Source organism: Lipomyces japonicus, assembly GCF_038497905.1.
Source record: "Lipomyces japonicus strain CBS 7319 unplaced genomic scaffold V1514scaffold_8, whole genome shotgun sequence".
Lineage (NCBI taxonomy): Eukaryota > Fungi > Ascomycota > Lipomycetes > Lipomycetales > Lipomycetaceae > Lipomyces > Lipomyces japonicus.
Window position 1 is genome coordinate 108430 of NW_027117820.1, and position 27872 is coordinate 136301.

A 27872-nucleotide genomic window follows, 5' to 3' on the forward strand; every position below is an offset into this window, starting at 1 on the left:
TACCTGCCGCCCTGCCGTACATAGATTGACTGATATTAATATTTTGCTCTTGTACACAACAAGGGTTGGAGATACATCTGAGAATTTTGCAAATCAAGTTTAACAACAAGAAATCAATAATAGCCTTACAAACCCGTCTTCATGCCAAATAGACAAAAATGCACAACACTATAAAACAAAATAAGACAAGACAAGATTAAAAAATTTTGATCATTAATTTATATATATATATATCCTCTTTAAGGTATTACTTTAATATTAATTGGCCCCATCTGTTTCTAACGACGACCGCTTTGGAACCCCATAGATTTCAACGCGTCACAACTTTCCATCTTCATGTTGATTGCCTTTTCATATTTTTTCTCATCAACGAAAAACCATCCTTGCGAATCTTCAATCTTACGTTGCCGAATATCATGTTCAATATCACATTTGTTTCGTAACACTCTAATATATGAATTTTCTGCTCGCTGGTCTAATTGCGATAACCTCTTGTCGTTTAAATTTGTCAAATCTTTGGGATTCACGTAATATGGCACGTTGTACTTCGGAGTCACTCTCTGCGAAGTATACGGTGCCGCAGGCGTGAACTCAAAATGAGCCTGGTTCCTCCAAAAACTGTCGTTTGATGACGAACCAGAATCAAACAAGGACGAAAGCAATGGGAAAATAAACAATATCAAAAGTGGCAATAACTGTACGAGCGTTTTAAAACTGATCGTATCACCATCACCACCGCCTGCTTGCTGCCGTTGTTGATGCCCAGCTTGAGGACCTCCTCGCCCGCCAAATTGAAACTGCGTGAAAGGTGATCCGCCGAATGAATGTATCCTTACTCCCGGCCCACCAAATCCTCCAAACCCCGTTTGAAATCCAGGCCCGCCACCGCCACCACCGCCGCCAAAAAACATGTTGAACAATTCTTCGGGTGAGATATCGTCGCCATACATGCCGCCGCCACCAAAGCCGCCGCCGCCTGCTGCTGCTGACGACCTTCGCGAAAAACCGGACGGCATGCCTGATGCCCGAGAATCGGGATCTGTTCCGGTTGCATCGTATGCTCTCTTTTTATCCTTATCCGAAAGAATCTGAAACGCTTTGGAAACCACTAAACAAAAAGAAAGCGTGGTCAGAATATAAAAAAAAAAAAAAAAACCACTCCTATGCCACTCATTTATTGCCAATTCATGGTGCCAACATACTCTTAAATGCCTCATCAGCACCTGGTGCTCCATTCTTGTCCGGATGCATCAGCAATGCAAGTTTTCTATACGCCCGCTTTATCTCTCCATCCTCGGCTGTTCGTTCAATGTCTAAGATTGCGTAATACTCAAAATGTTTGCACTTGCGCACCCGGTTCACGGCAGCGGCCTGCGCCGGAGTGTAATCTCGAGTCTGCCGACCTTGATTATGACTCCGATTGGAAGCATTTGACTCGTTTCTGTTTGCGGAGGTGGATGACATGATGAATACAACAAATATTCTCCAGAATTTTTATGCGATGGTGAGGTGACTTTTCCCCGCGAACCAGTCTTTGTTGGCTTAGTGCGCCTCGTGCTGTATAAACAAAATCCTTGCTCAATTAATAATAAAAAAAAATTTAAGCCAATTGCAAGAGGCTTTAAAGAAAAACAAACAAATACTTGAAAGTTGAGTAAGTTCCTTGATGGAATTTTGTTATCAGATTTGGCCCTGTTTTCTGCTTGTTCCAATTCAAAACTGCCAGCGTGTGCTTACAACGTGACCGCGCTTGTTTAGCCACTAGATGCGGCTGAAAAGCATTGACTGCGTTAGTTTTATGCCATATTCGTTGCAGCATTAAATAGTGATATTTTGCGTTTGATGGTCGATTAAAGCCAATTTAAAAAAAAAAATACAATACAATAAGGCAAATCAGATCAGCCAGTTTCTTGTTAAGCAGCCATGGCAATGCACAAAATACCGGGCCATGATATATATATCGGATCACAGTTTGCTCTTTATGGGCAGCAATTTCTTGCCCAGTCAAACGTGACCCATGTTCTTTCGATCCTGAGAGGCGACATTGATGACAAGCACACGGCCAATTTCAAGCACAAGCAGATCCATGTCGACGATGAGCACGACGAAGACATCTTGCAATATTTTAGCGAGGCTATAGAGTTTATTGAAGAAGCGGTCAGCAACGGTGGAAGTGTTTTGGTTCATTGGTATGCAGAAAAGGAAAAAAAAAAAAAAAAGGATTGCTAACATTTGCGGGTTCAGCGTGGCTGGAATATCCAGAAGTGCTACCGTCGTGATTGCATATGTCATGTGGAAGCATAAAGTCTCATTTGAAGACGCATTAGCTACGGTCAAATCTGGAAGGGAAATAGCAAATCCGAATGATTCGTTTGTTGAACAGTTACAGATTTTCCAAGCCGACGGGTTTCAGGTCGACAAAACTAACCCCGCATATCATCGTTGGCTTTTGAAAAAAGAAGCCGAACAGTCATCTTGTGAGTTTGAACCCGTCTAAACGTAATTGATATGTTGTTACTAAAAAAATAGTCTCTGGTGTTGCGCCTGCGCCGAAATCATACTCTGATGTAAAACCTACCCAGTCAAGCAAGTCGGAGATCAGATGCAAGAAATGCAGGTAAGACAGATTTGACCCCGTTGCCACTTGCAAGTTTTTTTGACTCATTGCAGACTGTGAAAATTTTCTTTTCTTTATATCAAAAAAACGTTAGATGTCCATTGGCACAATCATCAGCCATCATTGTTCATGATCCCCCCGGGTTTCAAACAAACACAAAGATCGGTCCGGGCATGAAATCCGTATTATCACCATCATGCATGCATTATTTTCTCGATCCAGTCCGATGGATGCAACCAGAACTTGAGCAGGGATTATTGGAAGGCAAGTTTGAATGTCCCAAATGCAAAACCAAGGTTGGCAGTTATAGATGGCAGGGCATGAAATGTTCCTGTGGTGAATGGGTCACGCCTGGCATAACAGTGCAGCGAGGTCGCGTGGATGAAATTTGGAACGCAATATAATGCAATTTTCTATATATTTTTTCTTTTTTCTTTTTTCTTTTTTTTCCTAGGGGGGTGGTAAAAAAAATTGCCGTTCACTGAGCAGCACTTCCGGTGTTGCCAGGTTGCAGTCCAGGTGTTGAACTTGGTACCGAAGGTAACGCGCCCGGTTTTTTCAATAGCTCGGTAGTTTTCTTGGACCGTTGAACGTTTCTCCAGTTATTCAATCTCATTGAATAAATGTCCTTGTTTAGATTGAACACACGTTGTTGAGCTTCTGAATTCTTTATGGCTTCCTCCTTCTTTATTTCTAATTCTCGTAACCGCTCGTTATGCTCCTTCTTGTCCTTCTTATCATCATCTTTATCATCCTCAGCATTTCGTTCACTGTCTTTCTTTTCCTTGACATCTTTATCCCTTTTTTCGCGATCTCGCTTTTTGCGTTTGCCTTTTTCCTCAAATTCTGCTTTAAACTTTTCAATCTCTTTCTCGGTGGCTTCCTTTAACCTTTTGGCATCTTCCACGGCCTGATTAGGTACCGGAATGGCAAATGCCTTATCAGTTAAATGAATCTGACAAACGTAAAAAAAATCTTGCTTGCCATCTTCTGACACGAGCACGACCGGCGTCGGCTTGTAACAGATCGTGCACGGTCGTTGTGACGTATCCGCGACTTGCCGGCGATGATAAATATTTTTAAATGGCAGTCCTGACATTACATTTGCATGCCAAATTCTTCAAATAAAAAAAAATAAAAAAAAAGACATGGAAATTGGATCCTGCTTTCAACCTTGTTGCTTTTGCAGTTGAATCTATCAGTACTAACCCCTTGAAAGATTTTTGCGCAATTCATGGTCGAATTGAATTTATTGAAAATCTTAAAAAGTTTTGGCTCGGTTAGGTTCAAAATATATATATATATATGCGATAATACAAAAGTGAGGAACCAACTAAATTTTATTTTATTTTTTTTTTTTTCCTTCTTCAATGAAGACAATTTTTGGTAGCAAGAATAGGGAAATATTTGATTTGATTGGGTTTTTAAATCAAAAAAAGTGCCACTTATAATGCCATGGGTGAGCCTTCGGGTACGAGCACGTTCACCAAGGTTCATTCGATTTCCTCTTGCCTTGCAGATTAATTCGTTGCAACTCCGGTGGGCTTCTAATGAATCATGTCAGGCTTCAGAGCTTGTTTTAAATCCGAACCAAGCTGTGATCATCAACGAGAACAGGCCAACAATTGTTGAAGCTTTTCAAACATTATTGCACAAAAATTGGAGCTTAGTGGACATTCAGCATCTTGAAAAAAAATTAGGCTTAAAAAAAATTACAGTCAACAATCATGACAACCTTGCAATCAAGCAGGCACGCGTGCAATCGAAATCTTATTTTAAGGATAAAGAAATCGAGAAGCAGCAAGAAATGGTTTCAAAAAAGCGCATGACCGAATTTGCTAGGAATCATGTTTCTGATGATTCAAAACATGACGAATTGCAAAATGCATACTTGCAGGCTCAACGAACGCGTTTCACGGACGTGGAATTGGTTGGCAAAGTTTTTCTCGCTTACATGAAGTACCCCATGCCTCGGCCTTTAAACATGCCGAATGACATGCTCGAAAGCTTAATGTCAATGTATCAAGTGACTGAGAAAAATAATGCAAGACTGCGAGATCAATATTTTTGCTTGCTTTCTGATGTTTTGGATTGCAAAATGCCGGTTTCCATACCGGAACATAACACCGCGTTGGCGTACATTGTGTACTGGGGTTCCAAATCACAAACACCTCGAGGATTGCAATACGGCCGGCGATATTTTTTTTATTTACGCAAATACGGCGTCTTGACCAAGAACGCTGGTCCTTATAATACGGTTTTCGCGGCCGCGGTTCGCGTGAAACGCCTCAAGGTTTGTCACACTTTTTTGCGCATGATGCAAGAGGACAAGGTCGATTTCGACATGTTTTCGTATTCCACCGTTATTCAATTTTATGGCAGCATTGGAAAGACCACGTTAGTGAAAGGCTGGATTAATCGGTCGATAAATAATCGGATGGTTTCTGATACCGCGTTTATTGAATCGGCCATATCTGCGTTGATCAATTGCAACGAAACCAACGAGGCGTTAAATTTTTTGTCAATGCTTGAATCATATACCATCATGAACGGTTATTTACCCGGGTTATTATCATCAACTGAAAAGAAAAAATTGATTGCCAAGCAGCGATTACTTGCTAATCAACGCATCATGCATGACAACGACGCAAAGTCGGATCGGTCTGAATTCACGATAAATGTTTCGATTCAGGATTCCTCATATGATTGTTTTTTAAAGCATTACATGCACGAAGGAAATTTCGATGGCATTTTTGAATTAGTACACCGCATGAAATTTTTTGGTCTTAACCTGCGCCGAGCATACGTTGCCTTGTTTAAAGGTTTTTACATTCACGGATCATCACGTCATGGCAAATGGGGTCCTGAAAATTTGACTGACGTGTTTGCGTCCGTGATTAATCAACCGATGGATTTTGAAATCAGTCGCGCGACTGTGTTATGGATCATTCGATCGTTCACGGTAGTCATGAATGATTATAAATTGGTTCAACAAGTATTTGAAAAATGTCTTGAACGTCGATTAATTCAATTTGGATCTGAAAAAGGTGTCGCACCTGCATTTTTGTTGGCCATGGAATGGTCTCGTGGCGTCATTTTACGATCTGGCAAAAAACAAAAATTAATTAGTTTTGATGACGATTTTGAAAACCTGGATGATGAAGACATGTGACGATCAATTTTGTTTTGGTGTTTTTGACTTTTTTTTATCTATATATTTTTATTCATTCGCATATTGTTTTGTGTTTTAATTTCATCCGCGATGGTGTATCAGTAGTGGGAACTTGCATAGAATGTAATATAGGTTTGTATTGTACATAGGAAAATCCAAAAAGAAAAAAGACAAATAAAAGGGATAATCATTAAATTACAAAAAAAAATTAGAAAAATTATTGATTCTGTTCTGGGGTGGTTGATGATCCTCCTATTAGCCACCTAGTTTTTGAAGCAACGCTACTTTTTCGCGACACGTTTTCGTCGCTTACTTTTTGCACATTGCCGTCTTCGTCAATGTGGTCATCAGGATTCGTTATCCTAAGTTTTCCTTTGCGAGTCGTGCTAACCAAAACTTGAACTTCACGATCCTTAAATAATTTATAAATATCATCGTCCGTATTATCGTTCTCATCAGGGATTGATTTTTCTGATTCCGTGCTTGCTATGCCAAGTCCGTTTATGGGCCCACTACTTCGCCGTCGAAAATTAGACGAATCGGACGACGATGCCGTACTCCGCCGGTCTCCGGTCAGGCTTGACGTCCATTTGGATCCACGAGTTAAACTTTGAAGAGATTTCCGTTTAAATCCAAAAATCGTTTTTGTTGAATCATTATCAGTTTCCATGACTTCTTTTTGATTGTTTTTTAGTTTATCGTCATCATGATCATTCGTAATGCCAGAGTAATTTTGAATAAATTCGCGACGCCGTTCCTCCCACGTGGTTGTTGAAGCAGCATCTGAATCGACACAGTGATCATCCTTGTCGTTTAAGTATGGCGATGGAAAAAATTTACCCTGGTCGGATTCGGGAGTAAGCGGGCCTAACGGTCGCCTGCGAGCTCGTCGTCGAATCAGGTATGCAACCAATGTGGCCACGATCACAATGCCGGCCACGGAACTTGAGGTAGAAATTGCTGCAATCGAGCCTTTTGTTAGCTGTTTAGAATTTGTGGTAGAAATTGAAGTCTGGGTTGTCGTTGTTGTTTGCGCGGCAGCGATCGCTTGCGTGAGTGTTGAAAGATCGTATGACTTTAAGTATGACCAAGATGTGATATTGAGAAGAATGACTTGCGGTTGCGTGTTGTTCGATATGCCAAGCAAAACATCACCGGGTAGCATAACGGCACCTTGCAAAACTGGATAAGAGCTAGCGGTTGGTTGATTCCATGACCATTTATTAACCCCCATTTCAAGCACTGCCATCGATGGGCTTGCAACTCGTCCGTCTACAAACCCGCCATTGATTACCACTTTAGAGTTGTTTACAGAAACGGCAGTGATAGCACCAGTCCGACTATCTATGAAAGAAGAGCCAGTCACAGATTTGTAGCTCCAACTAGAAGATTGCCAGATTGCCAACTGATTCATGCCAATCCACCCTTTGGCGGCCAGGCCACCGAAAAGAATGGCCTCGTTTTGAATCACAACAACAGATGCGTCTTGAAGAGCAACGGGTGGGTTCATGTTCAAAGGCGACGAGAAATTGTGAGAATCTGAGCTGAACGCAGTCAAGGTGTTGTAAAAAGTTGCCACGTCGTCCGAGCGGTTGAGGCAAGAGCCACCAAAGATGTAGACGTGATTGTCATTGGCAAAAAGAATTGACCCTTGGTGATAGTCCGGAGCAGAAGAATGCAATGTAGAAATTTCTGTCCAGGCGTTTTGAGATAAACTATATTGTGATATTTGCCATTTGGTCCCGCAGGATCCGTACAGGGCATAGATTGAGTTGTCATCCGTGCGCACGATGGAAGACCCGGAAGGTGGAGACTTTAAAAGCTTTAAACTTGTGCCTACAATGTTCAAAGATAAGGAAGCATTTTTGAGCGTTGATGTGGCAAGCGAAGTTTTGTAAAAACTATTGTTGAGTGTCTGAATGTAGTAGTCGCCAGAGACAGCAAACGAGGTAGTCCAGACAGCAACCGTAAAATTCAGACACAAACCCAGCAAATGCAGTAATATTAATAAACTTTTTAATGCTGGTTTGCCTTGCATGGTTATGGCATTGAAGAAAGGACAACGAACTGTACGGCTTGAGTGGGGTAGCTGTTTTTGGTTGTTTACAGAGTAAACAAGGCCGGACATGGCGCGCCGTCGCCACAGCACCGCGCACCGCCGCCACTGCCACCACCGCCACTGCGCGACAAAAGCGTACAGAATTAGGTAAGTGCCTTGACGAATGTGGCAGAAGCATCCGACAATTGTTTGTAGCCCATAATGAAATTGAACTTGAGGCAAAACGAACCCAAAATATCAGCAGCACTGATCCGAGGTGTTTCCAAGCAAGCTAACGGCGACGTCGACAGCACTACCACCACTACCAACACCGGCGGCACTGCTTCAACTGGCACTTTATATCAACATCTATCATTGACTGTTCGTACGCTGCCAGTCCTGGCTAGCGCAGTGCAAAACCACTTCCTATTAAGGACAAAAACTCAAAAGCCAAAACCCAAATCCACGTTTAATTAGCGGCCCCTTAGCCAAACAAGGCCGGGTAACCATGCGCTAACTGGTTTCCAATTTGTACACTGCTATATTATATAGATGCACTTTAGTAATTTGAGTCTATACTATACTACCACTTCTCCTTCAACTTTTGGTTTTAATTTTTTTTTTTTTTATTTTTTAATTTATTTTGTTTTATTCCTGCCTTCAAGGCAGCGATGCATTTTCTTCCGCTTCTTCAGCGCGCGTTTCGCGACAAGTCCTCGTCAGCTCATGGCCAGGACTCGGCCAAGGCGGCGGCGACGACCACGACCACGACCACGACAGTAGCAAATGCTCCTCCTGCTGCTGCAACCGTACTCACTTCGATTACTTCATCCTCGCTTCCTACTTCATCGTCTACTACTAAGGCGCCTTTATTGCCATTTCCCGATGTGTCGACGCCGCTCAACTTTCAGATCTTGGCGGCGTCACCGGCGAGCGACATCATCAACCAAAGCTTCGACAGCAACCACAACCACAACAACATTATTTCATGGTCACCCGGTTCGTCGTTATCAACTAAGTTTCAGGCTCCCCGTTCGGCTCTGTCGACTTTAAACAACACTCAATACACTGATCCGATCTCGCACCGTACGATTTATTACTCTTCGTCTTCGTCTTCGTCGTCGTCCTCCCTTGTCGACGCCGCTCAAGAGCTCACCATCGTTTCTTCCTCTTCCACTCCGGCCTCCCTATCATCTGCCACATCTGCAGTCACTTCCCATGGATCTGCAATTCCTGCCTCTATTGTCAAAGAAACCCATTACATAAATCTTGACTACGACCCAATCTCGGGCAGGAAAATGTTAAACACTTATGAAATTATTCACGAGATTGGCCGCGGCCAGCACGGCAAAGTAAAACTAGGCCGGGATCTTACTACTGGTGAATTTGTGGTATGTTTTTAAATTACAGCATTCCTTTTTTCTTCTTTTCTATTTTTTGAGTACTTCTTACTAATAAAAAATCAGGCAGTTAAAATAATGAACAGAACTGGGCGGCCAAGACTAGGCAGGCCACTACGAACAGGCAATACTCAAGAAGACAAGATCCGGCGCGAAATTGCCATTCTCAAAAAATGCAATCATCCACATATCGTCAAATTACGAGAAGTTCTTGATGATCCAAACAGCAAAAAAATATTTTTGGTGTTGGAATATGTGGAACTAGGTGAAATTAAATGGCAAAATGACGATGGCTCGCCTGCCATGTCGATCGATTATGCCAGACGCATGTTTCGCGACGTGGTTTTGGGACTTGAATACCTGCATTATAAACGCATTATCCATCGTGACATTAAGCCTGCAAATTTACTAATGACCAAGGAAGGTGACGTCAAAATTTCCGATTTTGGTGTTAGTTATATTTCTGGCCTGTCGGGTGGCAATGATGAGTATGAACTGGCGAAGACGGCAGGGACTCCTGCGTTTTTCGCTCCCGAACTATGTTACAATGATCCCGATCTCCCGCGACCGCGAATTACAAACAAAATTGATATCTGGGCATTAGGGGTAACTCTTTATTGTTTTTTTTACGGCCGGTGTCCTTTCACGGCTGAAAACGAGTTTGAACTGTTTAACGTGATTGCAAAAGATGAAGTGGTTTTCCCTGATGAGCCGAGCGTGTCAGAACAGGCAAAAGCGCTACTGAGGAATCTGTTATCAAAAGATCCCAAGAACCGATTTACAATTCAGCAAATTAAGCATGTTCCTTGGGTCACGGCGGATCTCACGCCTGCTCAAAAAGAATATTTTTTATCAGAAGCGTTGCTTTCGCGATAAAAAAAAAAGTTGCAACAAAAAAAAATTAAAGCACATCTTACGATATATATACATACACATTGGAGGGGCGTCTCTTTTGGATCTATAGAACTTGTTTAACGACTTACGATGGACTGATCGCTGGGCATGTGCATAGACATCATGCATTTTATTTTTGTTTTTGTTTTTGTTTTTTTTTTTCACTTTTTCCTTTGCTTTTGCTTTTGTTGAGTTCTCAGGCGTTCAATGTGTTGTGGTAAACCTTGTCTCATTTCATTCTTTGTTATCACGCTATAACTACCTAATATATACTACCTATACAACGAAAAAAAAAAAAATCGTATAATATCTATCGGATTGTTGAGTGTTATATAACATCAAAAACTTGAAACGCATTAAACTCGAGCTAATGCAAAGTTTATGCTTGAATTTGACCCCTTTTTTTTTATTTTTTTATTTATTTATTTTTTTTTTTTTTGAGAATCCCATTTTTGTCACTGTTTTAGAGTTTGCGAGACCTGCAGCATTGACCCGAGCCTGTCTTACATAATCAAATGCGAGCATTAACTAACTAATTAGTTAGCAACGTAGATGCTATGCGAGCGGTCAGACGAACCGAGCGGGCAGGTTTCACTGCTGACTCGACTAAAACCATCAATTACAGCACCACAACATTATAATAAAATTATTTTTTTTAAAAAAATAGGTTCTACAACTAAAACAAATTATTTGGGCATCTGGGCGCAGTGTGTTCGGTACTACTGCACATGCTACATCGCTGAACACTCGGCTGTCCCTGTTGTCGATGACCACCCACCCATTTCGCGTAAATCTTGCCTTGGCTCTTCATTAACATCCCTTTGCCCTATAAGATCTTGACCCTCTTCTATGGTCAAACTCCCTCCTCTTTGCAGGAAAGTTCGCTTAGCGCTCTGGCGCTTGCTTAAGGCATGATTGGTTTCTCGAAGCGTCTTGTTCTCTGACCTCAAAAGGGCCACTTCGTGCATTATTGCATTTGTCCCCTTCGCAAACTGGTCCACAGCGCTACAAATAGGCGTCGGTGAGCTGCCTTGATGAACAACAATCCTATGCTTAATAAAATCAGACTGTGAACCAACATCCATTGGGTTGGGCGGCGTCTGAGAGGCCCAGCTGTTAGTAGTCGCTATTGGAGAGCTAGGCGGCGTTGGAGTCCGTAGCCTCACATCTAGCTTCAATAAGACCGTGTCGGATTCAAAAGGCACTAAGCCAGCTCCTCTGAATCCAGCCTTGATATTTTTCTCCGTAAATGCAGTGTAGAAGGCCGACTTAAAGGCGATTAAAAATTCCTGCTTGGTCACATGGGTGATACGCGACTTCACAAGCATCTCAATCTCTCGTCCGTACGCCCGTTTCAATGAACTAAAGCATCCGACATCAAGAGGCTGTAGTAGGCAACGAATGAGGTGGCATAGAAACCGTTATAATACGCTTTTCTTCGCAGAAACTGTCGAACTCGACCGAGCGATGACTCTCGTAGCAATCAATCACTAACATCCGATATACACCTGTAGCACGGCTGGCAGTATGTTTATCAAAATGGCGAATCCAGTCCAAGCCTGTATCGTTATCAGTCCAACCATTTTGTGTAGGTTTGAGGACCCAAGCGCGTGGGAGGTTGAATTCCATGTACCAATGCGCAAGGTGAAAAACTCCCTTTAATACAATAAACGGCGGAACACACCAACCATCTGCACTCACTCCCTGGATCACCGTAACCCATTCCCGATTACGAGGTTGTACAGTTTTCGCCCCACCACGTCGATCGACACGTGAAACGACCATTGACGGGTTGATCGCACCCATTTGAAAGTCAGTCTCATCCAAGTTATACAAATCGGCGTCTTGAATCCCGTACTTGGCTCTCATGCTTGCTACAAGCGAAAACCACGCGTTTATCTTATCCGGATCTTCGCAGAGGGCTCTCTGGTAGTCGTAAGCACGATTAATTCGCGTCCTGAGCTCTGGTTGTCGCTTGACAAAATTAGAAGCCCAGCGCTTCCGGACGCGTCCCGCGTCGCGTTCGGCTAAGAGAACATTGGCCATATCTTCCACATCAATAAGCCGGGGTGGAAATCCTCGGGCATCCAGGTCCAAAACATACTTAGAAAGAGAATTCTCTTCTAGCCCCGTCAGATTCATAAAATTAGGACGGCAATCTTGTCGAGAGCGTCTGCCTTTAAGTCGGCAACCGAGAGTTGTTCTTGGAACCCCATAGACCTTGGCAGCTTTTGAAAAGCTTTTGAAATGCTTAATTTTTTGTCTCTTCTGATAGCTTGAAAAGCCAATAGTATACTACTTTCAATTGAAAACTATTCCATTTTTTTTTGATAGAGAAATGTTGTTTTAAGTAAAGGAGGTGAGGATTGGCATGAAACCTGCCCGCTCGGTTCTTCTGACCGCTCGCATAGTATTTACGTTAACTAATTAGTTAGTAACTAAACTATTTTCTTGCTGATGTAATGTACAACCCAGAAACAAAGTGGCACATATACTATATATTAATAACTACCTAAAATAATACAATTGTTTTCTTTTTTTTTTTCATTTGATTTCTCATATTTCCACAATTCATGCTGATGCATTTAAAAGACCCAAATTCGCTCTTGACGCGGTGCGAGCTGCCTGGATCAGCAACTGGTCAATCACGACCAACGCTGCCATGGCCTCCACAATCGGTACTGCTCGGGGCACCACGTTGGGATCATGCCTGCCCTTGGCCGTCAACACGCCATCCGTTCCGTCATACTGTGCAGTTGACTGTGCCTGTGAGATCGTAGCCGGTGGCTTGAACGCGACTGAGAAGTAAATGTTTTCGCCATTAGTAATGCCACCTTGAATGCCGCCGGAGTTGTTTGTCTTGGTTCGCAACTTGCCAGTTGATTCATCCTTATAAAACGGGTCGTTATGCTGCGAGCCAGCAATCTTGGTGCCGGCAAATCCGGATCCGACTTCGAATCCCTTGGAAGCCGGAATGGAAAGCATGGCATGGGCAAGTTCGGCCTCAATCTTGTCAAACACGGGCTCGCCTAATCCGACAGGAACGTTACGAATAACGCATGTAACAACACCACCGATCGAATCATTGGCAGCCTTAAACTTCTTTACCAATTCTTCCATCTTCTCGGCTGCTTCCGCATCCGGACACCGAACTGTAACTTCATCAACTTTTTGTCGCGTGATGGTATCAAGAAGTTGAATAAATTCCGGATTAGTTGGATCACGGTTGATCGAAACCTCACCCACTGCTGACACGAACGCAACGATTTCAATCCCATGAGCCTCCTTAAGGTATTTTTCAGCAATCGCGCCACCGGCAACCCTTCCAATCGTCTCACGAGCTGATGAACGACCACCACCTGAAGATGCCTTGACACCATATTTCTCGAGGTACGTGTAATCCGCGTGTGACGGTCGCGGGTACTTGTTCATTTCAGAGTAATCGTTAGGACGTTGATCCTCGTTCTTAACCAGCAATCCGATCGGTGTTCCCAAAGTGACTCCGAATTCAGTACCTGACTGAATCTGAACCTGATCCTTTTCATTTCTCTGTAAAATAAATTGTTAACAGAGGACTTAATTTGTCCCAAATTGACTTGGTGTTATGTCACTTTGTCGTAAATTACTTACAGGCGTGGTCAGGTTAGACTGGCCCGGTCGACGTCTGCTCAATTGAGTCTGAATGTCAGACTCTACAAGCTTAAGTCCCGGTGGCACGCCATCAACAATGGCACCAACTGACTGGCAGTGAGATTCTCCATAAGTTGTCACTCCTACATATATCAATTCGCACCGCCACCAAAACCATCAGCAACTGAAAAAACCCAAAAAAAAAAAAAGAAAACAAAAAAAATGCCGATAATTAATCACTTACGAAATAATTTGCCAAACGTAGACATTTTCTTTATCTAAAAAAAAAGAAAAACTAGTCGTTTTGTATAATATACTGTTAAATTGGCTTAAATTTTTTTTCCTACAATTTCTTGCTCACGCCAAAAAATCTCGTGACATCCTCCGCATTTTTCTCTCTGATCCCGCTAGCATGAACCGAGGGATTTGTAGAAAATTGGAAAGCCCAGCCGGTAAGGCATCGATCTTCCAAAGAAAACGAAATATTACAGTGCTGTGCAATGCTTGCTCCTCCGGAATTGTTTGGCATTGTAGAAGATCAGATATGCAAGTATTTTATGTTTTTTTTAAGAGGTTCCCATGTCTTGTAGCACCATTTTGTGTTAACAAATTATTTAGACAGATGTTCAGAGATTGATCCGCTTAATTTCCCGTTTTTGTTTACGTTGTCATTGAAAACGATTCTGCTGATTAGCAAGGAGAGACCGACGCCGGCAGTTGAATTGTTTGCTCGAGAGCATGACATTCACATTGTATGGATTGTATTGAAACAAAACCATGGATCTTCGTTTTTTTGGTTAACTGTATGATTTTTTTTTTTTTGTAGGCTCACATGCAAATACCGCCATGGCGCATGTCAGAAGAAGAATGGAAGTTGCTTCCTGATTCCACTGTTCAATCATGTCTTTCATATGCGCTTAACAAGAATCATTATCCGTTATTGATCATTGATTTATCTTGCACGTTTATAGGCGTGCTTCGAAAATTGCAACATTGGAACCTGTCTTCTATTATCAACGAATACAGGGAAATGTCGTTTGACAGGTCGCAATACCTTTACGAATTGTATATCGAATTAGTAGATATTTCCAAGTTTTCATTACCAAGGTTTAAATATCTTGCTGACGCGGATAGGTTCGCCGTGGATGATTCAAACAACGGCGGCGTGCATCTCATGTCGTTGCCGGATTGGTTTATTGATCAGGAGAAGATGTGGCAAATGGATAAGGCATTGTTGCACGCAAGTTGATAAGAATCAAGTATTTGTTTTTGTTCTTTTTTTTTTTTTTTTTTTTTTTTTTGCGGAGTTTATGAGGGTTTAGACTTATTTTTTTGTGGGCATGTTTTGTTTTTACTGTAAATACAATCGATTTTATCATTAATGACCTCCTATCTTAAACATATTTCTGAACCAAAGCGTGATATCGTACAGTTCCATTTGCAAAACTCGTTTGACGTATCTGGAATAAGCTATTGATTCGCCGATCAATCGCGCCGGTGACAAAATAAAGTACCGTCTCAGGTTTTCCTTGTCCTCGTCGTAAACAGTCTTGGCACAGTAATTGGCCATGATCAAAAATGTTCGTTCGGGACCAATCGTGGTATGGAGGTTTTCATCAAGCGCTCGGGTTAAGTCGTTTGTTTTGAGAATCAGCAAAACCACTCGAGGCACGTTGGCTAATAACTTGATTAAGCTCGGCATCAAGCCATCTCGCAACGATGCCATGATGCGTTCAACCTCGGCCCTGGTTCTGGGCTGGTTCAGGCCCGAATTTTTCACGTTTGAAAATTCACGGCCCGTAATCGCGCTGGCAAACAACGGGAACTGCGCGTCTGAAATGCCGGCAAACTCCTTTGCATATTTGCGCATGTTGGGTTCATCATTGTCAATAATGGCCAACCAAAACTTGGCATAGCTCCGTCGAAGTTCGAGAGACGCGTCGCGGTACAATCCGTGATCATACAACACAATCTCGAAGTTATGCCCGCGATTGTACCACGGGCCTTGCTCGCCTTTCGGGAGCGGTCGAACTGCCAAGTTCCCGGAGTGAGGGTCACAATGAATCAACACGCCGGGCGTGAAAATCATGGTATTAAATATATGGGACAAACATATACTAACTTCATTCCTTGAAATATGATCCTTATCGAGAGATGCTATGTCGTCTGGACGGTATCCTCCGATATCTGACTTTGTTAGCAATCAGCCTGACAAAGCAATTAATAGATATACGTACACTCCATTACGAGAATTCGTGGCTTTGCCCAAACCACGTTTGGGATCCTGAGTGCAGTCTTTTTCTTTAAATTTTTAAAATATTTTTGCGTGCGGGTTGCATTTTTGGCTTCCTCAGTAAAATCCAGTTCGACATAAATTGACGAATTTAATTCATCATACAGCCATGTCATTGGATATTCAGGAAAAAATTTATCAATCGCGTTAAACACCCATTTGGTTAGTTTTAAATCAAGCGGGATGAATTGCGCTAAAGATGGATGTTGTAACTTGACAGCAACTTCTTCACCCGAATCCCGTAGAACTGCCTTGTGAACTTGTGCCAAACTGGCGGTTCCTAACGGTACCGGATTAAACTCTGAGAAAACATCTTCAAGTTCGGTTGCAGTATCATTCTTGAACATTTGCCTAATACTTTCGATTGACGAAACGGGGCATCTGTCTTGAAGTGGGATAAACGTGGTGGTCCATTCTGGTGGTAACAAGTATGTTAATGCACTGATATGTTGACCAAACTTGATGTAAATCCCAGCGTTTGCTTCCAATACTTTTAACGTGATCAGTGCGCATCGCTTGTGGCATTGCGAAATGGCCTGGTTCCGTTCCTCGTCTGAATCGTATTGCTTGCCCAATATTGAACGATAATCTGCGAAACATTTAAACGCGGCAGTAACAATTCGCGCGCTTCGTTCTGCCGCCATGGATGAGTGCGTTATGAGATCACCAATGTCGTCCACCAGGTAGGCACCGGTAGCTCCGGTGGCACCAAGCGAAAGCACGACCGCGGTTTTGCCAATGGTTGACTTGAATACTTTTGATGGCATGTCACCGGTCCTTCGTCCGTCCGTATTATACGTTCGATAATTTTTGCTATTGCTATTTTTAACTGACCCGGTTAATTTTCTAAGAATTCGAGCACGCGATGTGCTCCAATGGTTTCTGCAACCGGCAAAGGCCCGGCGGAAGACGAGTTCCATGGTTTTTTTCTGCCTTTTAGTTCAATGTGTAACAACTAAAAAAGGCTAAAGAAATCTGCGTAGACGCCAGGTTGTATTTTGACCGACATTAAGAGTTGCTCTCTGCTATGTGCGACTGGTTCGAAATCTTTCTTCGTGGGCTGCCGAGCAAAGTTATCGTGATTGATTTGTGAACAAGAGCCGCACAAAGAAATACCATGAGATGGGCAAACGTTTACTTTTTTTTTACAGGTTTCAACATCAAAGATTAAAACAGAAAAAAATTTAAAAACTTGAACAACATAAATCTATCTTCAATGTAATAAATTGATCCAACACAAAATAAAAAATGCACGTCTATTCCTTGGCCTGCCTGACGGCGACAGCAAACTATATCCATGAAAATGGTTAAACATGTTAAAAGAAAAAAGGCAAGAACCAATGTCACATACGTTGTAAATTTGAACTTTAGAGAAATCCCAAACGTCATTCTCAGCATACGGATCTTGCTTCAAGATGGCCTCGACCGCTTCCTTTGATTCGGCACTGAACGAGACAATCGAGCCTTTGAAAGTTGGCCTGACGCCTTGAACAATTGGGTCATCCAGAAAAGCACCTTGCAATCAAAATTAGCTCATCATTTTAATCAATCGATATATCACGCCCTTCGGAGGGCTAAAAAAAAAAAAAAAAAAACTTACCGCCTGAAGTTATAACTTTTTCGGCAAATAACTTCTTCACGTTGGCAAGGTGAGCTTCACGTACTGCAAGACGACGGTCAACCTGGAAACAATTAGCCCCCACATTTTATTAACCAGTATTTTTATAAGAAAAAAATTATGATAGAAGTATTAAAAAGAGAGCCCAAAACAATTGCAAATTTAAACGTACTGCGCCATCATCAGTCTTATCAGGAATAATAGCAACGAATTCGAAAAGCTGGCCAGCCATGTCTATTGATGAAATTGAAAATAACCTGTTAAATGACCTTTTTTTTTGTTTGGTAATCAAATTAGAACCTCAACAAAATATATACACATATAAGTCAACACGTACGAGGATTGCGGTGGATTGGTTTTGATTGTATTCAAGTAAATACAAGGTGCAATTGGGGAGGCGGGGGAAAAGCGCTGCCTGCTCACGCACGGAATTAGCTCCGATGAAATTGAGTGCCGGAACAGGCCAGGCACGCGAGGACAGCAGGTGGCATCGCATATCTTGCAAAATATGTGAATAAAAAACAATAAAATAGTTATTTCAATACATGTATGCAACGACTCAAGTGAATAGTCAATGGTTAATATCTACGTTTCTCCATGCATATCAATGTAAATACATACAACAATTCTGTAGTACACAATGGGTTAACTGTTTGAAATAGCGTGTCGCCCATGCCCTACACTGCTTTTTACAACGTGTAGTTTGCATCGGAACTTACGTGAATTACAACACCATTGAACAAAATTGAAGTCAGGTAATAGTCAACATAAACCTGGCAATTGGATACTCGAAGACCGAATTCTGCGACCATCTACAGATATGCATTCTAAGTAAGGCAATCTTGATCAATAATGGTATAAGTCAGAAAAGCTAGAAGCATGTCTGTCTATCTACCCATTCTCTCAATACTGCATGTAATTGAGACCGGTAGTCTATTGCTGTTGACTGGTTGGTCTATATGCAATTTCTGTTTATACCTAGTTACGTAATTACTTATATTATATAGCCAATTTAGGGTTACGCAGCAAGGGGAAGCGGTTTCATCCGGGTAACTCAGAAACCATTCAAAAGTTTTTCGGGCGCTTACAATTTTCAAATTTCCTTTTTTTTTCTCTTTAGGGTCAGCTCGCTCAAAAAATTGCATTCGAAGCTTACCAACAAGGGCTATTTCAATAGCTTTTACTATATGCTTTGGGGAAAGTCTCCGGTCGAATATTTGCGGAAACGCACCGAACTAAAACCTCGGTCGTAATTATCGAATCTAACGTTCTGGAAATATCCTTTTATCATGTTACCTTCCCTTTCGAGGGGTGTGTTTTAATAAAGGAGTTGTCCCTTAGTTATTTTCCTTTTTTTTGGAGAATGAGAGAATGTCAGGATTTGTTGATTGAGGGAGGTGGTATTCTGAACTTGTTTGGAATGTTTTACATGCTGCCTCCATTCGGCGTCTTTAGCGGATCAGTTGATCATAATTTTTTTTTTTTTGATTCTTGCTGATTCGGACCATAGTTATGCAATTTCAAATTTGTTTGAAAAAAATCACCTAAAGATTTTTTTTTTTTTTGATTTTTTGAGAATTTGAAACTCAATGGAGCTTATTCTTGTTGCGATGTTGGCCTTCACTCTTTTTTTTTTACTTCTTAAGAATTCGTTTGCCTGCGGGGCTGCATAGTCACATATGCCGGATTCTGTATTACATTCTTTTTTTTTTTACATGATGAGATATTATTGCAAACATAGAGTCAAGCTCCAAGAGATCAAAAGATCTCAAGGACGAGAGTTGCACTTTTTTCTCTGATAAAATTTCTGTCTTTTATCTAACGTGGATGACCACTCAATAAGAAAACGTGTTAGATAAGTTGGGCAGGTCATGACTGGAAAAGTGGCTTGCTGAGGGTAATCTACGTTATAACTATATATTATAATTAATTACCTGTTATTTAGACACTTTTGTACAAAATATAGCCAACTACGAGAAATCAATAAATAGTGCCAGTGCGTTGCCATACCTTTTCCTCCATATATAATTTTGATTGTATAATTAAAGTCGATTCTTTTTTTAAACCACAAATACGCCAATATACAATGTGATCTGCTTGCTATCTATACAAATATTTTCCTTGAAAATCTTACTCTACCTTCCAATGCCTAGTCAACGATTCGCCTTTCGACTCTTTGCCGTATACCACTTCTGATGCGTACAAGATCAGAATCACAAACGCATTTGCCCATGACCAAAGCTGCCAAGTGTTAACGTCGACTCCATTTACATTTGTAGTCTTGGGTAAATATCCAAAATGGTGCATCAGCAAGTGAGAGTACACAGCAATTAACACGCATGGCGCATATGCAGTGACAAATTGAACACTGGTCAAGCTCGAATCATCCGATTCGTTCACGTTGTTGTTCGTATTCCGAGGTTCTATCGGCCGGCTCGATTGCCGAATGACTGGGATTATTTGAGTGGCTGCGAACAAAACTAACAGGCGGTATGCTAATGATACGAATATCGAAGGCGTGATTGTAGACATGGCAGCATTAATAAAGCCAAATGTGGTAGAAAAACTTGCCGGCACTCCCGCAGCAAGTGATGACATTAACGACGCATAACTTTTTTTTTTGATCTCAAGTCAGAATTCAGTCAAACAGATTGAATGATGATGGCCTTACCTTTCCATGATTATTGGTGGGAATGGAGGAAATTCTGCCTTTACATTAATTTCAATCGTGGGTTGAAAGTCCGTAAAAGTTTCGTACAAGCTGTTGTTTGCATTGTTAATTGCAATTCCCACAAAACTTGGAAGTTTTGTTTAACTTACTTGTAGACGATGTACGCAAACAGGAGACAGGTCTCCAAAAGATTGCCTTTCCCAGTAGCAACACCATATGCACCGAGAAACACTGTACAAGTAAGAACGACGCCAATTAAAGTAGCATCAATACTGCCAATATCAATTGGAAAAACGTATATTCTGTATAGGAAATAGAAACCTCCAGTAATAATACCGGCTGACACGATCAACAAAATAAACTATTGCCCAAAAAAAAAAAAAAAAATTAGCCTTAATTGTTGAGTTCATACTCATGAGATAGATTATGGTACATACCAGCCATGAATCGGATTTGTTATTTACCAGCCACCTGCTGATCTGGCCAATCGCTTGGATAACTAAAAGAGTGCAAAATCCTTCCAAAATCGTAAATGTTGGTGTAGCATTCTTTAAAAAAAAACCCCATGGTTCTATTGTTCGACTCCATGGTGAGTATGAAATGTCTGGAGTTGAATAAATGTTAAGAAATAGAATAAAAAGTGATGGGATAATCACATGCTGTGAATAATAGATTATTTGGGTGATTGAATTGAATTTTGTATGCCGGCCTAGCAACCTAATTGTGGCAAGTAGTGAATAAAACGTCACAAGTGTCAATGTAAATGCCTGAAATTTCATTATTAGTATCAGAGTCGTATTCGTTCCAAGCCAGCCTAGCCATAACAAATTTGCATACCAGTCCACATTCCTCACCCCCCACATCAAATGCCAGTGGCACTGTAAGAATTATAAGCGAGAGGTAGATGGCATTTGTGAACACATTAAAAGCTGTCCAGAGTGACGACATGTATACATATAAATTTAGTCAAATCAACCTGAAAAAGAGATTGGTAAAGGACCGGGCAAAGCGCTTAACGCAAGCACTATTGCTGGGAATGATTGTTTCTAGACTGAAACAAAAAAAAAAGAAAAAAAAAAAACAATCGTGCTTAATTCAAATAATAGTCAATATTGTGGTAAGTTATCCGACTATTATGCCGGAAAGGAAAGATTTTGTGTCCGATTTAATATAGCCGGTTTGGTTCATCAACTCGCACAAGGCAAAACGATTGAAATCTTCGCGATAGCGCGAGCGCTAGAAATCTCGCGGTCAATAAACAAATCAGCACTCTTTCGAAAGCAAACCAGGCTTTCATTAGAAATTAAAATTAACATGGTATTTTTTTTCTTTTTTTTACATGGACGATGTTTGAATAATACAAAAACAAAAATGGATAAATTACATCAGTCTAATAGCACAACACGGATATGTTACAATGACTCCAGTTTTCTAGTATAGTCATGAGCAGCAAAAACTATTAAATAAATTCCAAGAACTATAAAAACAAGAGGCTAAAATACAATCATGACTTTACTCTACCATAATTATACTTGACAAAAAATAAAGAAAACAAAAAAAAAATAAATAAAATAAACCAAATTCTTTTATTAAAATCATGCCAACGCCGCAGTTCGTTTTAAAGTGTTGAAGAGCTCAACCTGGGTCTTGAGAGTGTTGCTGAGATACACAATCAATAGAATATCCTGCAAATGAGAGTTAAACAACTTTTCAAGCTCATCAACATCGACCTTGGGTGCAAGGGTCAGGCTGGACAAAAGGAATTTTCCAATTGCCACGCTACCAGGATTGCTGCCGTTCTGTAAATTTGTTAATATAATGCCTTGAAGATGCCACATACAGAATATACTTACGATAACAGATTCCACATATTTGCTAACTCTGTCAATCATCTCAAGCACTTCTTCAATAGATCTTTCCAAGTTCTGAATGTCGTTTATAATCGAAACGTCTCTATTCTCATTGCTCTTAGCACCAACAACAAGCTCCACTGATACAATTCGTTAGTAAATATCCTCGACTATAAACGTGCGTTATTAAACCGTACAACTACTCTTCTCAGCCTCGGAATATCGGAGCTCATAAGGAACGGGGACAAACAGGCAGGATTCAGCAATTTTGTCTGGAACAACTCCAACATTAGTAGATATGTAAGCTTTCAAAGCAAAATCCAGCGAAGGATCAGTTTGCACCGTGAGATGAACAGCGGGATAAGGATATGTGCCGTTGGAAACAGAGGAGTACAAGTTCTGAATCAAGGCATCGAAGCCATTGAGCTCTAACGAGGTTGCATACCTAGAACACGTTGTCAACTTCGAAATTCAAAAAAAGCAAAAACAAAAAAAGCCAAGCCCGCCAATTTAAGCATTACCATCCAATTAAAACCTCTTTCGGATTTGCCTTGTGGTATAAGTTGTACATGGCTTTGTGGTATTCAATATCGATTTCAACCTCATAGCTGTTAGTTCACCAAACAATAATTAATTTTGTAAAAGTTGGCCTACCTGAGTAGCTGACGCAATATGGGGAACCGCAAATGAGCTCTTAACTTCTATTTCAGTTCCATCTTCTGATCTGGTTCCTAGCAGAGTTCCAATCACTCTTTCTTGTCCTTCATTTCTTCGCAAAGTCTGATCTAAGATGGAGAATAAAGCCTATATTAATGGTGAATTAACATACCGCAATATCATTAATCATAATAACACATACCTGGGGGTGTACTATAATATTCAATGGGGTTGGTGCACTGCTGGCACTGGTAAGACCCAAGCTTGATGGTTTGTTCAAATGAAGAAACGAGCCGTATCCAGCCATGTTTATGAGACAATGCCGGTTATTTCTAAAAGGGAACTAAACTAATATAAGGGAAATGGATTTTAAAATCTCCAAATAAGAATACTCAGGCTATCTATTGAGTGAATGCTTTGCTGCGAATTTAACTAGTCTTTCTTTGCCTAAGAAAATTTTGTGTTTTCTGTGTGCGCTGGAACTTCTTGCGCCCTAACCCACTATATTACGTAACGGTTGCTTCTCAATTAAGCGCCGCACGTCTCCCATCTAAAAAAAAAAAAAAATCGTTTCACTCTGCAATTCGGTAGCTTATAATATAACATTACCAGGTCTTGGTGCGCAATTCGAAGTTTAAAAAGATGCCTGGGAAAAGACTGAAAAGAGAAGTTGAGAGTCAAACTACAGTGTTGAAATCAGTGTCCGAGGAGAGCGAAATATCTTCTGTCGAAGATGAGGAAGAGTTTGTTGATGCTCAGAGCCACGATAGCGATGGAGACGATGACGAGCACGATGTAGACCTGTTTGAAGATGCTGTTGAGAGCACTTCCACGGATCCATTTTATTTGCATTTTGCAGAAGTATCAGAGCCAGTGTTGAAAAAAGCGATCCAGAAATTAGACGCAAAGGGGTGGACTTCATCAAAAGCCTTGATTGAAACCCTTTCCGACTTGAAATACACGGTCACGACTTCGACGGTGAATAGCTCATCAATTAGTGGTGTTTCTGGATCGTTAAATGCCACATCTTTGGATGAATTACACGTCAGTATATACGCTGAAAATAAATTACAAGCAAATGCTAACCATGGTCCAGATCAAAAGCAGATTACATGCACCGTTTAGAGAATTGAACAAGAAAGTTGCAAAGGATCATGACTTTTCAGAGTTACAGACAAAGTTAGTAAATAATGTTTCAGATTATAAGGATGTTATCTTTGCTCCTCGAAATTTGCACAATGCACGAGCAATTCAAAATGTTTACGCACTGCATGCGCTTAATCATATTTTTAAAACTCGGGATAACGTACTCAAGGATAATGCCCGGCTTGCCAAGGCAGACCAAGAAAAATTAGACCCTCCAGAATTAAGGGATCAGGGTTTCACGAGACCAAAGGTACTGGTCGTGTTGCCGACGAGGGATGCATGTTACAGGTTTGTTGAAACAATAATCAAACTCTCAGGATCAAATCAACAGGAGAATTTGAAAAGATTCAAGACGGATTACTTCGACGATTCACAACTTCCTGCCGGAAAGCCAGAAGATTTTCGACAGTTTTTCCAAGGGAACAACGATGATAATTTTAGAATCGGCATAAAGTTTACAAGAAAAACCATTAAGTTATACACCGAATTTTACAATTCAGATCTTATCATCGCTAGTCCACTTGGACTACGACTTTCTATTGGAGATGTCACTGACAAGAAGCGAGATTTTGATTTTTTAAGTTCGATTGAAATTGTCATTTTAGATCAGGCTGATGCTCTTTTGATGCAAAATTGGGAACATGTTTTGCATATTTTCAAACACTTGAATTTGATACCTAAAGACCCCCACGGGTGTGACTTTAGTAGGATAAGGAATTGGTATTTGGATGGCCAAGCAAATTATCTGCGGCAAACCCTAATATTATCACAATTCGTGACTCCGGAAATAAATGCTCTGTTAACTCAGCATTGTCACAATGTGAGCGGGAAGATCAAATACCGACCATATTATTCAGGAATTTTAGGGGATATCGGAGGCAAAATAAGTCATGTAGGTCTCGTCTCGTACATATTTTGTTGGACGCATTTTCAATTTCTAACTTTTAGTAGGCTTTTGTGAAAGTTTATTCGACATCGCCGCAGGAAGACCCTGACAAGAAATTTAAATATTTCATTTCCAAGGCATTGCCATCTATAGTTCGAACCGCGTCGGCTTCACAGGGAGGCACAGTAATATTCGTAGCTTCGTATGGTGACTACGTCAGAATTAGGAACTACTTGGAGCAGGAGCGCCAAATAGAAAAAAAATTGGGATCGTCCGAATCTAACTCCTTGGCTATCAGTGAATATACTTCTGTTCCTGATGTGACAAGAGCAAGGACGCTCTTTAAAGATGGCAAGAGCAAGATATTGCTGTACAGTGAGCGACTTCATCACTTTAGACGGTATGAGATCAAAGGAGCCGCAAATATATTTTTTTATGGACTGCCAGCCAATCCAGCGTTTTACATTGAGCTTTCACGTTTTCTCTTACGGTCGACTGCTGACGGTCGAGCTCAGAAAGGCTCGGTCAGTGTGAAGTCACTTTTTTCAAAGTGGGATGCTCTTAAACTGGAACGGGTCGTCGGATCTGCAAAAGTGGGAAAAATGTGCAACGGGCAAGGTGAAATATTTGAATTTTCTTAATCAGTAGAATCAATCATGAGGTTTCGTTTCGTAATGAATAATAAATACATTGAATGAATGCTGTATAAGTTTGAAAAAAAACCCTTTTCCATCAGTCTCTGGTCCTTCACAAAACAGAAAACTGGGAAGATTCAACTACCCATCGGCTTTTTTCCTTCTATCACCAACAGTCCTTCGGATCAGTTATTTGGAGATTAACGGCTTTAAATTTGCGTATTTGTATCATTAGAGTTGTGGACAGTAGTTATACAAATTTCCTTTGATTTTTTATTGTTTGCTTAAAGACGCGGGGTATCTGCTGTTATTTTTCGGTTCGCCCTGACAAGGTGTGTGGGTATTTGTTTTTTTTTTTTGAATTTTTTTGTAATTGATTATACATCAGTGTGCTTGACAAATTTCTGAGGTATTTTGTGAGATATCATTGTGTTGATTTGTATTACATCGTGCCGTCGGTTTGTCGACGCATTTGCTCCTGCACGTTTAGGATTTGCTTTGCTAATTGTTGGCCGACAATCTATTTGCACTGATATCTATTTCGCATTGCTATTTTTTAATGATTTGCGTTCAGGCTAACAATTCACTTAAGTTTTTTTTTGAAAACTGTAACAGTCGTTTCTGTGATTCGTTGCATTTCTTGCAAATTCAGTTTATAGTCGGCACATAACGTTGATTTCATTTTACCTAGTACACTTACATTTTACAACATCTTCAACATGGGACAGTTACTATCCGAACCAATTATTGATAAGGTTTGTTTTACATATACTGAGAATCGATTGAAATTTTTTTTTTTCTTTTTCTTTTTTTTTTTTTTTTTTGCTAATGCGCATATTAGAATTCAGACGAAGGCGGCGACGAACGGTTAATTTTTGGAACATCTAGTATGCAAGGATGGAGAGTTTCCATGGAAGATGCACATGCTATTGTTTTAGATTTAAAACGGGAAGATGGAAAACAAACTCTAGATAAGATTAGTTTTTTTGCAGTATACGATGGTCATGGAGGCTCAAAAGCCGCTATATTTGCTGGGCAACATCTGCACCATATTGTTGCAAGGCAAGCTGCTTTTGAAAAGGGTGATTACGAGCAAGCTTTAAAAGACGGGTTTTTAAGCACAGATAGGGCAATTCTTCAAGGTAAATTTATCTGTCTTTGTGCTATCGAGTGGGTTTAACTTCTTTTGTAGATCCCAACTTCGGAGATGATCCATCTGGTTGTACAGCTACGACTGCAATAATAACCAATAATAAAATTTATGTGGTAGGTAACATCGTGCTACAAACAAGTCTAATATTTTGATATTGACAATATGGCGATAGGCCAATGCAGGTGATTCAAGGACAGTTCTGGGCGTCAAGGGAACTGCAAAGCCATTATCCTATGATCATAAGCCACAAAATGAAGGTTTGTTTTCTTTTATTGCATTGGTGGCACTTTTTTTTGTTAATAAAAACTTTTAGGAGAGAAAGCCAGGATCATCGCAGCTGGAGGATTTATTGATTCTGGGCGTGTTAACGGTAATCTTGCATTATCCCGCGCTATTGGTGATTTCGATTTTAAAAAGAGCCCTGACTTGCCACCTGAAGAACAGGTTGTCACAGCGTTTCCTGATGTTATAGAGCATGAAAGTGGACCAGATGATGAGTTTTTAGTTCTGGCGTGTGACGGAATTTGGGACTGTTTATCTTCGCAAGCAGTGGTTGAGTTTGTCCGACGAGGAATAGCTGAGAAACAAGAATTGCACGTAATTGCAGAAAACTTGATGGATAACTGCTTGGCTCCTAGTAGTGATACCTCTGGTTTTGGATGTGATAACATGACGGTCACCATTGTTGGTCTTCTAAATGGCCAAACTAAAGATGAATGGTATAATACTATTGTAGATAGAGTTGCTAGAGGAGAAGGTCCCGTTGGTAGGCCAGAGTTGGCATTACTGAAAGGTCCGCCAACTACTAATGAGCCTGTGCAGTCTGAAATATTGGATCTTGACCAAGCTCAATATATTTTGAACGGTATCGTGGATGAAAATAGCAATTTTCTTCTTCTTAATAATGGTATGTTTTCATAGCATGAAGATTATTTTAGGTTAAATGCTAATTATTATGTCAGTCCTTAGAAGACATGTCGGAAATGTCGGAAATGTCGGAAATGTCGGAAATGCTGTTCATGAAAGTATTGAGGACGATGACTTTGATGAAGAGGGCCATCACAAGGTCGAGGAAATCAATGCAGATTCTGACTCTGACAACATTGAACATAACGAAAAGGTTGGGAATGCTGACCTCGACAGTAATTTACAAACTGAGGATGTCTCTGATCAATAGAAATCAGAATAATCAAGTTATACGAACTTTCCTTG

General features: G+C 40.8%; 14 protein-coding genes across 14 annotated transcripts; 6 read left to right on the top strand and 8 right to left on the bottom strand.

The window, feature by feature from the left end:
* Positions 1–9: 9 nt before the first annotated feature.
* V1514DRAFT_326824 (uncharacterized protein) lies at positions 10–1880 on the bottom strand. Its single transcript, XM_066926865.1, has 3 exons — positions 1644–1880; positions 1203–1573; positions 10–1108 (listed from the first exon to the last, which is right to left on the bottom strand). The coding sequence occupies exons 2-3, from the start codon at positions 1462–1464 to the stop codon at positions 279–281; spliced, it is 1092 nt and encodes a 363-aa protein (XP_066784796.1). The 5' UTR covers positions 1465–1573; positions 1644–1880; the 3' UTR covers positions 10–278.
* Positions 1880–3299, top strand: V1514DRAFT_326830 (protein-tyrosine phosphatase-like protein). The gene is made up of 4 exons (XM_066926866.1): positions 1880–2189; positions 2245–2477; positions 2530–2617; positions 2712–3299. Exons 1-4 carry the CDS (start codon positions 1924–1926, stop codon positions 3019–3021), a joined length of 897 nt encoding a protein of 298 aa, XP_066784797.1. The 5' UTR covers positions 1880–1923; the 3' UTR covers positions 3022–3299.
* Positions 2887–3848, bottom strand: V1514DRAFT_221072 (VPS4-associated protein 1). The gene has a single exon (XM_066924717.1). The coding sequence runs from the start codon at positions 3714–3716 to the stop codon at positions 3096–3098; it is 621 nt and encodes a 206-aa protein (XP_066784798.1). The 5' UTR covers positions 3717–3848; the 3' UTR covers positions 2887–3095.
* A 3-nt stretch (positions 3849–3851) lies between these two features.
* V1514DRAFT_326833 (uncharacterized protein) lies at positions 3852–5973 on the top strand. Its single transcript, XM_066926867.1, has one exon. The coding sequence runs from the start codon at positions 4068–4070 to the stop codon at positions 5787–5789; it is 1722 nt and encodes a 573-aa protein (XP_066784799.1). The 5' UTR covers positions 3852–4067; the 3' UTR covers positions 5790–5973.
* On the bottom strand, positions 5911–7873 carry V1514DRAFT_326834 (uncharacterized protein). Its single transcript, XM_066926868.1, has one exon. The coding sequence runs from the start codon at positions 7825–7827 to the stop codon at positions 6007–6009; it is 1821 nt and encodes a 606-aa protein (XP_066784800.1). The 5' UTR covers positions 7828–7873; the 3' UTR covers positions 5911–6006.
* A 1180-nt stretch (positions 7874–9053) lies between these two features.
* Positions 9054–10417, top strand: V1514DRAFT_221901 (kinase-like domain-containing protein). Its single transcript, XM_066924720.1, has 2 exons — positions 9054–9218; positions 9298–10417. Exon 2 carries the CDS (start codon positions 9306–9308, stop codon positions 10101–10103), a length of 798 nt encoding a protein of 265 aa, XP_066784801.1. The 5' UTR covers positions 9054–9218; positions 9298–9305; the 3' UTR covers positions 10104–10417.
* Positions 10418–12573: 2156 nt separating this feature from the next.
* On the bottom strand, positions 12574–14108 carry V1514DRAFT_326860 (chorismate synthase). The gene is made up of 3 exons (XM_066926869.1): positions 13996–14108; positions 13752–13894; positions 12574–13670 (listed from the first exon to the last, which is right to left on the bottom strand). The coding sequence occupies exons 1-3, from the start codon at positions 14018–14020 to the stop codon at positions 12693–12695; spliced, it is 1146 nt and encodes a 381-aa protein (XP_066784802.1). The 5' UTR covers positions 14021–14108; the 3' UTR covers positions 12574–12692.
* A 40-nt stretch (positions 14109–14148) lies between these two features.
* On the top strand, positions 14149–15113 carry V1514DRAFT_326863 (tyrosine phosphatase family-domain-containing protein). Its single transcript, XM_066926870.1, has 3 exons — positions 14149–14297; positions 14370–14503; positions 14578–15113. Exons 1-3 carry the CDS (start codon positions 14252–14254, stop codon positions 14998–15000), a joined length of 603 nt encoding a protein of 200 aa, XP_066784803.1. The 5' UTR covers positions 14149–14251; the 3' UTR covers positions 15001–15113.
* Positions 15026–17110, bottom strand: V1514DRAFT_326867 (ABC1 family-domain-containing protein). Its single transcript, XM_066926871.1, has 2 exons — positions 15989–17110; positions 15026–15938 (listed from the first exon to the last, which is right to left on the bottom strand). Exons 1-2 carry the CDS (start codon positions 16962–16964, stop codon positions 15130–15132), a joined length of 1785 nt encoding a protein of 594 aa, XP_066784804.1. The 5' UTR covers positions 16965–17110; the 3' UTR covers positions 15026–15129.
* An 86-nt stretch (positions 17111–17196) lies between these two features.
* Positions 17197–18047, bottom strand: V1514DRAFT_326870 (uncharacterized protein). Its single transcript, XM_066926872.1, has 5 exons — positions 18000–18047; positions 17835–17931; positions 17645–17726; positions 17396–17559; positions 17197–17333 (listed from the first exon to the last, which is right to left on the bottom strand). The coding sequence occupies exons 2-5, from the start codon at positions 17892–17894 to the stop codon at positions 17301–17303; spliced, it is 339 nt and encodes a 112-aa protein (XP_066784805.1). The 5' UTR covers positions 17895–17931; positions 18000–18047; the 3' UTR covers positions 17197–17300.
* A 1548-nt stretch (positions 18048–19595) lies between these two features.
* On the bottom strand, positions 19596–21718 carry V1514DRAFT_326875 (ICE2-domain-containing protein; the record flags this gene model as incomplete). The annotated part of the gene is made up of 5 exons (XM_066926873.1): positions 21171–21718; positions 20771–21100; positions 20483–20694; positions 20334–20423; positions 19596–20273 (listed from the first exon to the last, which is right to left on the bottom strand). Coding segments are annotated over exons 1-5 (1219 nt in total), but the record flags the coding sequence as incomplete, so codon positions are not given.
* On the bottom strand, positions 21717–23261 carry V1514DRAFT_326881 (uncharacterized protein). The gene is made up of 7 exons (XM_066926874.1): positions 23233–23261; positions 23043–23183; positions 22838–22987; positions 22705–22784; positions 22381–22628; positions 22187–22323; positions 21717–22132 (listed from the first exon to the last, which is right to left on the bottom strand). Exons 2-7 carry the CDS (start codon positions 23145–23147, stop codon positions 21929–21931), a joined length of 924 nt encoding a protein of 307 aa, XP_066784807.1. The 5' UTR covers positions 23148–23183; positions 23233–23261; the 3' UTR covers positions 21717–21928.
* Positions 23262–23422: 161 nt separating this feature from the next.
* Positions 23423–25576, top strand: V1514DRAFT_326883 (uncharacterized protein). Its single transcript, XM_066926875.1, has 3 exons — positions 23423–23884; positions 23937–24878; positions 24938–25576. The coding sequence occupies exons 1-3, from the start codon at positions 23483–23485 to the stop codon at positions 25511–25513; spliced, it is 1920 nt and encodes a 639-aa protein (XP_066784808.1). The 5' UTR covers positions 23423–23482; the 3' UTR covers positions 25514–25576.
* A 650-nt stretch (positions 25577–26226) lies between these two features.
* V1514DRAFT_277245 (phosphatase 2C-like domain-containing protein) lies at positions 26227–27581 on the top strand (the record flags this gene model as incomplete). The annotated part of the gene is made up of 5 exons (XM_066924950.1): positions 26227–26262; positions 26349–26649; positions 26700–26773; positions 26833–26917; positions 26974–27581. The coding sequence occupies 5 exons, from the start codon at positions 26227–26229 to the stop codon at positions 27579–27581; spliced, it is 1104 nt and encodes a 367-aa protein (XP_066784809.1).
* Between the last annotated feature and the right edge of the window lie 291 nt (positions 27582–27872).

Excerpts from the sequence above, each read along its gene's own strand:
- V1514DRAFT_326824 (XM_066926865.1), bottom strand. The coding sequence starts at position 1,464 with ATGTCATCCACCTCCGCAAACAGAAACGAGTCAAATGCTTCCAATCGG. Across the intron at positions 1,109-1,202 it reads TGCTGATGAGGCATTTAAGA|TGGTTTCCAAAGCGTTTCAG; the intron begins GTATGTTGGCAC and ends CTTTTTGTTTAG.
- V1514DRAFT_326830 (XM_066926866.1), top strand. The coding sequence starts at position 1,924 with ATGGCAATGCACAAAATACCGGGCCATGATATATATATCGGATCACAG. Across the intron at positions 2,190-2,244 it reads GGAAGTGTTTTGGTTCATTG|CGTGGCTGGAATATCCAGAA; the intron begins GTATGCAGAAAA and ends TTGCGGGTTCAG. Across the intron at positions 2,618-2,711 it reads ATCAGATGCAAGAAATGCAG|ATGTCCATTGGCACAATCAT; the intron begins GTAAGACAGATT and ends AAAAAACGTTAG.
- V1514DRAFT_221072 (XM_066924717.1), bottom strand. The coding sequence starts at position 3,716 with ATGTCAGGACTGCCATTTAAAAATATTTATCATCGCCGGCAAGTCGCG.
- V1514DRAFT_326833 (XM_066926867.1), top strand. The coding sequence starts at position 4,068 with ATGCCATGGGTGAGCCTTCGGGTACGAGCACGTTCACCAAGGTTCATT.
- V1514DRAFT_326834 (XM_066926868.1), bottom strand. The coding sequence starts at position 7,827 with ATGCAAGGCAAACCAGCATTAAAAAGTTTATTAATATTACTGCATTTG.
- V1514DRAFT_221901 (XM_066924720.1), top strand. The coding sequence starts at position 9,306 with ATGAACAGAACTGGGCGGCCAAGACTAGGCAGGCCACTACGAACAGGC.
- V1514DRAFT_326860 (XM_066926869.1), bottom strand. The coding sequence starts at position 14,020 with ATGTCTACGTTTGGCAAATTATTTC. Across the intron at positions 13,895-13,995 it reads TACGTTTGGCAAATTATTTC|GAGTGACAACTTATGGAGAA; the intron begins GTAAGTGATTAA and ends TGATATATGTAG. Across the intron at positions 13,671-13,751 it reads AGTCTAACCTGACCACGCCT|AGAAATGAAAAGGATCAGGT; the intron begins GTAAGTAATTTA and ends TTTATTTTACAG.
- V1514DRAFT_326863 (XM_066926870.1), top strand. The coding sequence starts at position 14,252 with ATGCTTGCTCCTCCGGAATTGTTTGGCATTGTAGAAGATCAGATAT. Across the intron at positions 14,298-14,369 it reads CATTGTAGAAGATCAGATAT|ACAGATGTTCAGAGATTGAT; the intron begins GCAAGTATTTTA and ends CAAATTATTTAG. Across the intron at positions 14,504-14,577 it reads GAGAGCATGACATTCACATT|GCTCACATGCAAATACCGCC; the intron begins GTATGGATTGTA and ends TTTTTTTTGTAG.
- V1514DRAFT_326867 (XM_066926871.1), bottom strand. The coding sequence starts at position 16,964 with ATGGAACTCGTCTTCCGCCGGGCCTTTGCCGGTTGCAGAAACCATTGG. Across the intron at positions 15,939-15,988 it reads ACGAATTCTCGTAATGGAGT|ATATCGGAGGATACCGTCCA; the intron begins GTACGTATATCT and ends TAACAAAGTCAG.
- V1514DRAFT_326870 (XM_066926872.1), bottom strand. The coding sequence starts at position 17,894 with ATGGCTGGCCAGCTTTTCGAATTCGTTGCTATTATTCCTGATAAGACT. Across the intron at positions 17,727-17,834 it reads ATAAGACTGATGATGGCGCA|GTTGACCGTCGTCTTGCAGT; the intron begins GTACGTTTAAAT and ends AATTGTTTCCAG. Across the intron at positions 17,560-17,644 it reads AAAAGTTATAACTTCAGGCG|GTGCTTTTCTGGATGACCCA; the intron begins GTAAGTTTTTTT and ends TTTGATTGCAAG.
- V1514DRAFT_326881 (XM_066926874.1), bottom strand. The coding sequence starts at position 23,147 with ATGGCTGGATACGGCTCGTTTCTTCATTTGAACAAACCATCAAGCTTG. Across the intron at positions 22,988-23,042 it reads ATATTATAGTACACCCCCAG|GCTTTATTCTCCATCTTAGA; the intron begins GTATGTGTTATT and ends CCATTAATATAG. Across the intron at positions 22,785-22,837 it reads ATATTGCGTCAGCTACTCAG|GTTGAAATCGATATTGAATA; the intron begins GTAGGCCAACTT and ends AACAGCTATGAG.
- V1514DRAFT_326883 (XM_066926875.1), top strand. The coding sequence starts at position 23,483 with ATGCCTGGGAAAAGACTGAAAAGAGAAGTTGAGAGTCAAACTACAGTG. Across the intron at positions 23,885-23,936 it reads CATCTTTGGATGAATTACAC|ATCAAAAGCAGATTACATGC; the intron begins GTCAGTATATAC and ends ACCATGGTCCAG. Across the intron at positions 24,879-24,937 it reads TCGGAGGCAAAATAAGTCAT|GCTTTTGTGAAAGTTTATTC; the intron begins GTAGGTCTCGTC and ends AACTTTTAGTAG.